The sequence below is a fragment of the Nelumbo nucifera genome, chromosome 5, assembly GCF_055504915.1.
Source record: "Nelumbo nucifera cultivar China Antique chromosome 5, China Antique-T2T, whole genome shotgun sequence".
Taxonomy (NCBI): Eukaryota; Viridiplantae; Streptophyta; class Magnoliopsida; order Proteales; family Nelumbonaceae; genus Nelumbo; species Nelumbo nucifera.
Window position 1 is genome coordinate 24,111,572 of NC_142653.1, and position 12,418 is coordinate 24,123,989.

Here is a 12,418-nt window from a genome sequence, read left to right on the forward strand (position 1 = left end):
AGAGAGATTTAGAAGAAGGAGAAGAAGGAGAGAGATTAATAATAGGGTGGCAGTCATACAACCAGCCCTTCAAACTAATATTTATATTAAGGAAACATTAAAAAACATAAGATTACAACTTTACCCCCCATTAGTAAGAGGTAGTGTAACTTAAAATAAACAAGCCCAGGCCCATTAACACTTAATAACAGAAGTATGGCCCAACAATAAATAGAAAGACATAACATAAATGGGCTGAGGCCCACACTGTTAAGTCCCACAATACATATCAATCCACCTCTCCCTACAACCTGTGTTCCTGTCTCAATAGAGAGGAAATTGGCAAGAAAAATTATATCCTAAGTCTCAGAATTTGCAATGCAAATATGGAATCCAGAAATGACAGTATAGGCATTTTATGAATCTGTTCCTGACCCTCTACATATCATCTCAAACATGTGCAAGAATTATCAGCTGATGAAGACAACTTTGCTGACAATTTCCAAGCTATGGAGAAGTGACTGAGAGTGGAGGCAATAAATATTTTCTGGAAACTGCCAATGTATTAGGTTGTCAAAGTATGGCAGTTTCAAGGGAAGTTGGGAAGCTGCTGTTCCCAAAAAAGGACCTTTCCACATCCCACATCACAACGGAGAAAATTAAGAAAAGAAGTACCTCAAAAATTGCTTTCCAAGGGGAGTTTGAAGCTGCCTGAGGTGCTAGTTTTGCACTCCAGCCGTTGTCTGCTACACCATTGATGCTACCAATGACCTTGTGCCATAATTTGTAGCCTTCTAGGGGAAACCTCCAAAGTCATTTTCCTAGGAGAGTTGTATTTCTACTAACCAGATTCCCTAGACCTAGTCCTCCTCGATCCTTGGTTTTACACACTTGTTCCCATTTTACCAAGTGGTCTTTCTTTTCATCTCCCGGTTCCCATAAGAAGTCCCTCATTATTTTTTCCAGTTGCCTTGCAATTTTTACTGGGACTCTAAAGGTGGGCAGGTAATAGGTGGGAAAATTGGCTAGTGTGGATGATGAGAATAAAAGTTATCATATTTTTATCCCTCAATATTCAGTATTTTATACTTAATTAGTACCTAATTGGACTCACTATTCTTGTATTTCGATTTAGGGCACGAAAGAAGGCGTAGGGTGAAAAACAAGGCTAATCGGGTAATTTTGCACAGTTTCGGCGCCACGTGATAATTTGGGCATAACTCTCCCATCCGGACTCCAATTGAGATGAATGAAGATGCATTAGAAAGATAAGGAAAAACTCTACAACTTTCATGTTTTGAGTTTTGATAGATTCAGACTGCGTCAAGGTCAAAATCAGGCCCGAATTCTAAGCGAATTCGTAGAGAAGCCCAGTTCGCAGCTGAAACTCAGTTCGCAGAGAAGCCTTGCAGCAGCCCAATTCGTTGAAGAAGCCCAATACGAATGCAAGAACAAGAAACATCAAAGAGTCCTATCAGATTCAATTTTCTATTGTATTTCTATAAAGATAAAAGAGATTAAGATTACCAGTTAAGAGATAGGAGTAGATTAGATCTAATCTAGGCATTATCTATTAGAAAACTGAACTCCCAATGGGGAAAGAACTCCTTAGAGGAGCAGGAGACAGCTCCCTCCTAAGTCTATATAAAGGGGGCGGACTAGCACCCTTCAAGAGAGCTTCAGCCTTCAAGAAGAGCAATCAGCAACCAAGGAGGAAGAAGCAGAGTTCGCCCCCTCTCATCTGGAATCTGCGATTTCATCATGAAGTGTCTGTAAGGTTTTAATTTCTGGTTGAAGGGTTAGGGAAGCTTTGATTCTATAAACATTGTGAGATCTAATTGATTTTTATTTCAGTTCATTGTTTATGGGTATTCATATGTTTTCTGCGATTAACTGTGAAGATTATTTTTAATGATTAAGCAAGAAGGCACCCTTGCTCATTCAATGAGAATAATCTATGGCCGATTGAACCTCCAGTTTCGTACATGACTGGTAGGTTTGATCATGGTGGCAACTAACAGAAATTGATTGCAAAAAAGTTTTTGATCTATGTTAGAAAAATGTATGATCTGGTTTAAACGGTCCGAGCTTGTGAGACCGCTAACCAGAATTGGGTCTCTCCCCTCTTAATGCTATTAATAGATTAAATCCTAAGAGCTTGTTTAGGACTGTCTATTAATAAGAGAAGCAATCAAAGAGCTTGTTTTGGTTGTCGAATAATACGAGTAGAGGCTGGCTGTTAGAGCTTGTTAATGGCTATAACCAATTTATTCGTAAACATATGAATTTATCCTTGCATTGAGGATCAATGATAAGAATTAAAGTTGAACTTGTCCCTTCAACCAGAAACTATCTCCCATCGATTTGATCCTTGCTTTCTGTTGTTTTCTTTTATTTCATCTTATTTTCCTTATCTTTACAACCCCCTAGTTTGTTTACTTGGAAATAAATCCACCCAATCCCTGTGGAGATGACCTTGCTCACCACTATATACAAATATTTAAATTGAGCAGGACATTTATCTTTGGTTGGATTCGACACCCACCAGTGGATCTCATCAAGGTGATTGTTCCCCCTATAGAAATGTAGTTCCTTTTCCACATGGCTAACTTCCTTACAAATATTTCTATTATTGGTTTCCAAAAGCTATCTACTCTCGAATCCCACCCCCCAAAAGGCATGCCAAGATAATCTAGAGGCCAATTCTTTACCTCACAGCCTAGAATTCCAGATAACAAGCAAACTTCTTCCTCTCCCAAATTCACACCTGCCACACAACTCTTTTCCCAATTAATTTTTAAACTTAAGGTTCTCTGGAAACAATCCACTAGGGCCTTCAAATGTCTTAAGCTGGATGCCGAATAGTCCTCACAAAAAATGATTATATCATCAGCAAGTTGCAAATGAGTCACCACAACCTAATTTCTTCCTACCTTCCAACCTCTCAGTTGGTTTCCCATATCAGCCTTTATGTGTCATACTGTCATCTATTCTCCTCAAATGGTTGAAGCAAGAACAATCAAAAAAGGCATTCTGCTAGCAAGGTCCCTAAATATGAATAACATTGTGATGATATACTACTGCAAAGAATTGGTAGCTGCTTTGTTAAAAGATGGGAGGAATGCTCCAATTAAAGTTTTCTCATCCTCAAGGATATTCTTTTTGTTGCTAAAGATATCAACTACTGTTTTGTTTTTATAGGCAGAGAAGGTAGACCTGTTCATAGGCCAGGCCAGGCCAGGCTAGGTTTGGGTCGGGCTTTCTCTCTTTATTAAGAGAAAATGACCAAGCCTGAACCCAACCCTTATATAAAGCCCGAATCCCAATCTGGACATGTATATATTATTAATAATATATTATATTATATTATATTATAATATTATATTATATTATCGAGCCAGGCTTATTTGAGAAAGCCCAACCCCGTGGACATAAAACTTTGTCCAAGCCCAATAAAGAATTTGCTGGGGCTACCCAGTAGGGGTGTTCACAGTCCAGTTTGGTTCAGTTTAGAGAATATCTCAGACCAGACCAGTAAATTACAGTTTGAGAAATTCTCAAACCAAACCAGACCAAACTGTTATAGAATGGTTTGGTCTGGTTTCTAATACAATTTGGGTGATTCTATTGGGCTTAACCCAATTAGAAAGCCCAAATAAGATGCATACCTACATAAATAACAACTCAAATATCAAATTGAAATGTCAACAAGTACCACCTATTACTATTATATAAATTACATCCACACTTTCTCAAACATAAACAACTCCTTGGACATCAAATTACAAGTTAAAAATTGAAACAAGCATCAATAATGTATGAAATGTTAAATGAATACATACATATGTCTAACCATATGTATTATATATAATATGAATTAATAAATATATTATTAATAATTTGGTTTGGTTTCTAAAATTTTGAAAACCAGACCAAACCAATAATTTCGGTTTGGCTTGGTGCAGTTTGGCGGTCTAGACCATATAATGAACACCCATATTACCTGGCCCATGAACAGGTCTAAGAGAAGGAAACTCAGTAGCACATCATCAATGGGCTTTACAATCCCATACACCTGATTCAGGAATCCTTCCAATTGGCTTGATGCATTAATGTTGGAGTATAAATATGGTGGAGCTCTGTGGCAGTGCCTTTATGAGTCGTATGTGTTGTGCCTGTTTTTTTCCCCTTTTTTTTCTGTAATCGTTTGGTCTGGTCTCTATCTTCATTGTATGCATTTTCATTTATCCAAAAAAATCAGGTAATGACCCTTGATTTCATTTATGCTTCAAAGCATTCTACAGTACATAGCCTCTAGGCCAAGTGATTTAAAAGGTGTGCCTAAGCGAACAGGTGAGGTGCATTTCAAGGTGGCCCAGGCATAACTCCCTTAAAAAGGCATGTACTCGGTGCATCTTGCGCCTCAGCCCAGGCATTCACTTAGTTAAATTTTGTGCTTTTTGCTTTTTTTTCAGCAAAGCCACTTGTTTACTAATGTTGTTCATTTGTACTTAATACAAGATATTTTTTTTTTAAATATAAAGAACTATGATTAAAAATTAAAACCCTATCTTTGATGTATGGAATAAGAATTTAAGACCCTAGATGGACATAATTGGGCTTGACTCAAGGGGCTCAGTACAAAGTGGCTTATAGAATTAGGGTAATGAGATTAGGGAAGAAATAAAGAGATTGGAAGTTTAACATGCCTGAACACATTTTATATGTTATGTTCATGTATTTTAATTTTTTGTGAAAAGGTAAAATAAGTAGTTTATTGATAGGGTTTTTAATTCGAACTAATAGGCTTTTTAAAACATTTAGTTTAAAATTTAAGTACACAATTTTTACTAAAACTATTTATTTTATTTATTTTTTATTTTTTGCTTGCTTTTGCTTTTTTTTTTTTGTTGAATTTTTAAAAAAAAAATTGCATTTCACTTCAAAAAGGCATGTACCTCACCTTGTGCCTTGTGCCTCGGTCACAAAAAGCCCCTTGCAATTTCAAAACACTGTCTAGGCTAGTGGGCAGGAGTTATCAATAAGGTAAAGCTTATACCACTTCTAAGAGGCAAACTTCTGAGTTCTCTAAGCTACTCCAAGGTGGAGGTAGTGCGAATTCTGACGTGGTAAAAAGAATGGTTGTGAGATATAAGTGATGGTTCACAGTTATATTCATAATAGTCAAGGCATTGCCTAGGTGGCAACTGGCAAGGTGCCCTTGAGTTATGTTAAAGAGCAATAATTTAGGCAACAAAAATAACAAGGTAGGCACCCATTTGCAATTTTATTACTGGAGGAGCATATCTTATTAGTATATATACTGATACAACTGTATAAATTGCTTATGTTTTATTTCCAGTTTATTATTGAAACATCAAATAACTTTGCCAGTCTGAGCTTGTTTTACACCACTGGTCTCAAGCCCAGACCTGCATCAGGTTAGCAGTCAACATTAAAATTTTTGGTGAACTATGAACATGAATCTTGAATGGTTTGTGCTCATGCTAGGGCATTACCAAAAAAAGTGGTTAATGACACCTTAACCTGAGTGCGATGAAAAATGGGCAAGAGTAGACCATGGTACTCTTCAGAAACAATATGCTACAACATCTGGTTGTGGTGAGAAATAGGCAAGGATTTTTGCATCCTTTTGGATTGGATGAGGGTGGATAAAAAAGTTAGTCCAAGAAGCATGAATTTAAATGGCCACTTGAATGAATATTAATAGGAAAGACTATGGAAGTAGTAGATACAATGAGAAGAGAAGGATTAATACAGCATGCTCACAAGAAACTAAATGGAAGGGGAAAGCTAAAAAAATTGATGGCTATAAACTATGGTACAAGGGAGAAATAAATAATAGAAATGGAATAGCAATAATAGAAAATAATTATCTAAAAAAAATGAATTTGAAACACTTTTTTGGTAATAAATAAAAAAAATTTAATGACTTTCTTAGGTTAGGGAATCATGGGCATAATTAGTGCATATACACCTCAAATGAGTTTAAAATAAAACATTAAATAAACAATTGGAAAAAACATAGATGGGTTAATTCAATAAATTTCAAATGAAGAGAAGATTTTTACAAAAAGATATCAACTATGGAAGCCATATTTTTATTGAGACAACTGAAAAAAAAGATTAAGAGAGATCTTGATATGGTATTCATTGATCTAGAGAAAGCATATGATAAAGTTTCTAGAGATGGTGAAAACAAACTGGTATAGGAAAAAGAAACAAAAGATAAATAATTAGTAAGATGATCTAAAGATGCCAAGAGTCATAAACTGGTAATCCAAGTGGACGTCTACGAACAAGGAGTCCAAGATCCCAAGTTTTAGGATGAAAATAGAGAATTTGGATCTCCTGCAAGCAAAAACTCTGCATACATAGCACCCAGCCGCACATTGGGAATATCTCCCATACATACATGTAAAATTCACGAGGAGATGTTCCTAATGTGCAGCTGGATTCCCATGTTTGCAGAGTGTGTGCAGAATTTTTGCATGTATCCTAAAACTTGAAAACCAAGATGTATAAGACACCTATTATGGATTTATTCCCCCAAACAAATAATCCATCTTCCAAACACTTAAATGGAGTTTAGAAGGAAAATATGGAGGAAATACTTTAAACAACTTAAAAAAAGAAATATCAAATCCAAGTACAGAAAAATCTTCAAGATGATCAGAACTCCAAGTAACTGCACACATTCAAGTGTGCAATGATTTCTAAAACCAGAAATAAGATGGCTTTTTTATGAGTAGAAATAAGATGGCTTCATAAGCACACAATACCTCGGGTGGCACTCCAACAGGATCCTCTACAGAATCATAGGTTAAGGAAGAACTAGCTAGAGGATATCCATCTGAACCAATCCTTTCAGCTTGCAAATTCAACCTTTGGCTTTTTGCAGAACCTAATCCTCTGGAGTCATTGCGACGCTTGACCACTCGAGGTGGGAAACCTTTAGAGTTCAATTCATTGTCTGAATGCCAACCATTAACTTCTGCCTCATATCCTATTCCCCCATGGCCACTACCTACATTTTTGAGACTTTCCTCAAGATCAGATAAGCAATGTGAAGTTTCCATGTGGTTGTAGCTTGAATCAGGTTTATTTGCAGAACGCCTACTTATGTCATCTGCACTCAAGGAGAAATTCTTGCTCATAATTGAAGGAGAAGCTGCATAAGGTAATGAAGGTGAACCAACAACTCTACGCATCAAACCATCAGAAACCCCTTTAAATTGGCGCACAATGTCATCCATAGCATCATCTACATTAACTGCAAGCATTATTAACAAGCTAGTGTGTCAACCAGAGTTGGGTAAGAAGAGGATATAAAACAAAGTAGACAAATAAACAAGATAATATAGAGAGTAGATTATCAGCAACCATATCGATATGACAATCAACTAAAGGTAAATAAACCAGAATGTTGGCCCCACCGATGAAAACAACAACCTAGAGCATGATGAATAATGAAGAATACAATATACTAAATAATGAAGAATAACCGGTCAAAAGTAAATAAATAAATGAATACATGCACAAAATAGACCATTAGCATCAATATCAATATGACAATCAGCTATACAAATAAGGTGCACACACAACTTCCATGATTTTTTTTAAGAGGTTAAGTATTATGTTCATTGATCGCATGGCAAAAGATTACAAAGCTAGCACCTATGTACACTAAGGCTCTGCACAGTGGGAATGTACAACTCAATGAGATCTTTTAGGAGTTATAGTTTATAAACAAATTCTCATAATCAAAATATTAAAAACTTGTATAATAATCCTTAAAAAGCTTTGCATACCGGCAATCAAGAGAAAATGGTGCTGACTGCCCTTTTCACAATGATTGCTTCTGAGCATATCTCATTTTCAAATGTACAAGCATTCCTCCCCTCCTCCCCCCACCCAAAATGTTCTACATAATTTCAGCTGGTATACTTTGCCAAACAGCCTTTCCTCTTCTTCTTAGTCCTTTCAAATTCCAACTATGGAGAGCTTCCAGTGTTTATGGGAGACATCCTTCAACTCCAAAAATTCTGATGCATTTTACCTATAATAAGTTTGCCAGCTTGCAATGAATGAACAGGTTATCTGCTAATCTCCATTGCTGCCAAAAACATGGTACACTGAAATGAGTACAGCACCACATTTCTCCTACTTAAACTGTTCCTTCTCAAACACTTCTCTAATGTAGCTGACCATACCAAAAAAAAGACAGATCGTTGCTCAAAGAATGTTTTATCCAATATGGTTGGCGATCTCCATTGAAGCACACTTCTCTAATGTGGTTGAAGGCTCGCAGAAGGGAGGATGAAGGGTTTGAGGTAGACTAGTTTTGTGGCGAGCAGGGATTGGTGAATTTCAAATTGGGTGAGGCTTTTCCCGATTTGGAAGGGCATAACAATTAACAAAGGAGGTTCAAGAGGTGGAAGTCAAAGAGTTGAGATGACTCACCTAGTCACCTAGGGAAGTCTGAAGGCGTTACATGTGACAGTTGCTTTCCTCTGGAAGTTGGCAGAAAAGAAGGAGAAAAGTTAGACTCTTCAATGGCCGAGGCATGTGGGAAGAAGACAGACAGTTGGAGTCCTTTGAATGATTCAACTCATACTAAATTTAATGGGTGGGATGGTGCTGAACCAGTAGAGTTGAGTCCAGGAGATCATGTGCTGGGTGTCAAGGATGGGCTGGAATTAACTGATTGTGGACCTCATTTTAGGGGTCCTAATAAGCCCAAAGCCTCTACAAGATCACATGACAAGTTAGGGGAGCACATGAGGGGAGGATTCTAGTGCGATGATGATGGACCAATCTTTGGATCTGTCATTGCCTTCTTCTAAACCTTTCACAGGAGTCTGTTCACAGCAGAGAATTCCAAACAGGACTTTGTTTGGATAGAAAAGGAACTCGATGATGTTTAAAGGAAGAAGATCAGTAGGAGCCAAAAAGCTTTTATAAAAGTTCAGAGTGGATAAAATTATAGGCAAAGAGGGTGATTGGGTAGTAAATAGGCTTTCTAGAGTTGAAATTTCGAGCAATTTGAGTGGTATTGTGAATGAATCTCTTTTACAGGAAAACCAGGAGTAGGCTGAGGAGATTTTTGGGTTGGATTCTACATGCTCCATGAACAACAAACAGATTTTGGGCATAAATGAGGTTGATAATTATCACATGTCCATTGGAGATGATTTAGGGGAAATGCAGATGATGGTAGGGAATGATAGAATACAGCCGGAGGAACAAGATTGACTGAAAGCACGGCTTAAAATGCCCCTAATTTCCCTAATATCTCCACAACATATTCCCGTTTCAATGGAACTTTTACAGGAATTGACATATTCAACAATGAACATTACCAGCATTATGTAGAGTACAAGAAATAGTATTATAACATAAGTTGGTGACAATATTGTAGATATGTGGAGTAACAATGTTATTGCCTGCCTAACTTACACGATTACCACTTCGAGCTAGCTCAATATTCATTTCAAACATGAAATTAAATATTAGTTTTTGTTTGTGTAATAGATTATTCAGTTGATCTATTACAACCATTTACATTTTCTGAGTTTAAATTTTGTTTTAACTCATTCTGTCATGAATCTCTGAATCTTTGGCTCAGTTTTTTTTTTTTTGATAATTGAAATGATTTTATAAAACAGCAATAGACAATAGTACAAAGACCTCAAGGAAAGGTACGAGTTGCAACCTCTCCGGGCTAGTTAAGTACAGATTTCCAAATTAATAACAACTTACATAGAAGCACAAAAAAGATCTTGCCTAGAAACCCCCTGTTTGGCTAAAGCATCAGCCAAAGAATTAGCAGACCTACTAACCCATTTTACCTCAACTCTCATATTACTGGTTAACCACTTTACTTTTTTTATGAGATCTTTGTAGCCCCAAATGGTGGTATCCAAGTTTCGGAGCCACCTGGTTACCACCTGAGAGTCCCCTTCAACTAAGAGATGCTCCACCCCAAGCTGGTTGGCGATCTGAATTCCTTGTACTGCAGCAAGGATTTCTGCCCTTGTGGAATCCCCCACTCCCACCGGTCCTGAGAATAGGGAAATTATGTTGCTGTCCTTATTTCTTAGGACCCTATATCTGAAGGACCGGGGTTGCCTTGGCTACTTCCACCAAAGTTCAGCTTGATGACACCTTCCAAAGGTGGAATCCATTCTGACAGAATTCTATCCTTCTTTGTTGAAGTATTAGCTATTACTAGCCAATTTCTCCACAAATCATCAAAGGAGAAGTCATCAAAGATATCCACAGTTTTCAGCCAATGGATTGCTCTTGTTAGGATACAATCCTTCATTTCATCTAACCCTCTTTCCTTCTCTAAGAAAATTCTTGCATTCCTTTCCTCCCAAAGAGTCCACAGAGTGGCTGCCCTGACACATTTCCACATGACCTTACCTCTTCTAGTGTGCCCAAACAAAGACAGATGGGTTGAATAACAAGCTTATATCAGAAGGCAAAGACCACCTACCTCCATATAGTAGTGATTTGGCTCAGTTTGTAAAGAGTACAAATACAAATATGTACAGTGCAAATATAAATCATGAAGCTCTACATATTTGTATTTGTACTCTTTCCAAACTGAGCCTTAAGGCTTACAGGGCAACTTCAAAACGTATTCTTTTGTCTATAACCTTAGTTTCTTGGCTCTGTTTAGTGATTAGGAACAAGATAATAATTTAAAAAGGTGTGTTTATTCTTCTTTCATCATTTCATAAAATATCATTCTATATTTTGCATATTCTACAATGTTCCCACCATATCTATAATTTTTACAATGTTTCTGACATGTTTCTTATATTTAGGCAACCAACATTTCCACACTACCAACATTTTAAACCTTGCCTAGACATATAGGCAGGGATATGGAGGAAGACTAGGAAACCAATATTTTCTCTGAAGAGTTAGGAATGATTTTGGGTTTGATCATTGAAGCTTCAGTTTTGATCTCTGAAGTTAGCAACTTGAGTGTGGAAAAGGAAGGTCAAGTTTTCACTAATGCAAATGAAATTACTAGGGGAGGTGGTCTCACTAGATCATCTCAATGTCACACAGGTTATTCTTGGAAAGTTGGGAGTGGACTTGGGAATGAAAAGAAGAGAAATCTGTTAGAAGGGAGCTTTAAACCTGTTAGGGCTAAGGCTATGTCGAGAAAACTCAAACCCCCAAACACTGGACAACTAGTTCATGTTACTAAAGTTTCTTAGGCGCTGACACCTTTGAGGCGTATGCCTCGGGTGCAAGAGGCATATGCCTCATAAACTTTTTTCATGAGGCATGCTAGAGGTGTACGCCTCATGCACACATCATGTAAAAAGACAGAAAAAAAGAAAGGAAAAGAAAGGGAAGAGCAAGAAAAAAAGAAAGAAAAGAAAAGGAAAGGGAAGAAAAGATAAGGGGAAAGAAAGTGGGTTGGCTGGACCCCTTGGCTGGGGGCTTTGCCCCCCAGCACCCCCTCCCCCCCCCCCCCCCTTCAACTAGTGCTATGCATCTTCATTCTTAATACAAAAGATTTTAAAAATAAAGAAAAATGAGATCCTCCTTCCTCTTCCTCCGCCTCATCCCCCCCTCCTCTTAAGGAGTCTTACGCCTCCTTGTGTTCAGGAGGCTTACGCCTCTTTACATTCTGAACTATGCCTCACACCTCTAGGTAGTGGAATGCCTCATGTCACGCCTCCGCGTTTTAAAACATTGGTACTTAGTACAACCTCTTCAACTTCTATCAGTTTGGAGAGGCTTTGAAAAAGCACATGCAGATTTTATGGAGGGAATTACATACAAAGTAGGAAGGGATGATAGAATACACTTCTGCTTAAACAGTTGGTGTGACAGCAGGCCATTGGGCAAGCACTTTCCAACTTCTGGTTAGTTGCTTGTCTTTCTCTGGATATAAAGGAGAAGGTTGGTTAGGTGTTTGATTTTGGGGCAGGTGGGGATTATTGGACACCCAAATTCAGAAGGAATCTACATGATCAGGAAGTTCAAGAAGTGCCCAGTCTATTGCTCAAGCCCCAAGGCCATGTTTCTAATTCCAATGGCTCAGACAGAAGATGCTGGAATGGACAACCAATCACTACTTCTTTCAATTCTGTTGTCAAGCACTTAAACCAAGCTAATGGAAATTCTTTTCCCCACAGAGTTGTTTGAGAACCTGCAGCACCATCTAAAGTTCCTGGTATGGACAGCCACCTTTTGAAAATGCCTGACCAAGGACAAGTCATATAGAAGTGGAATGAATATCCAAATCCTAGTGTTTTTTCTCAAGTAGAAAAAGAATCTTCAACCACAGCCCAACGGCTTATTTCCTTTCAGTCATTAATCTGTACTGGACTATGCCCCACTTAATCAAAGATACACTGGAATAGGAGTGCAAATGAATCGGATTGTG

The 12,418-nt window shown here is 37.7% G+C and overlaps 1 protein-coding gene across 1 annotated transcript in view; it reads right to left on the reverse strand.

Moving 5' to 3' along the window:
- Window positions 1–12,418, reverse strand: part of LOC104595846 (uncharacterized) — a 54,130-nt gene that overhangs the window by 15,380 nt on the left and 26,332 nt on the right. The window contains exon 15 of the mRNA XM_088888146.1: window positions 6,783–7,273. Coding sequence (XP_088744272.1) covers window positions 6,783–7,273 — 491 coding nt within the window. The remainder of the gene's footprint in view (window positions 1–6,782; window positions 7,274–12,418) is intronic.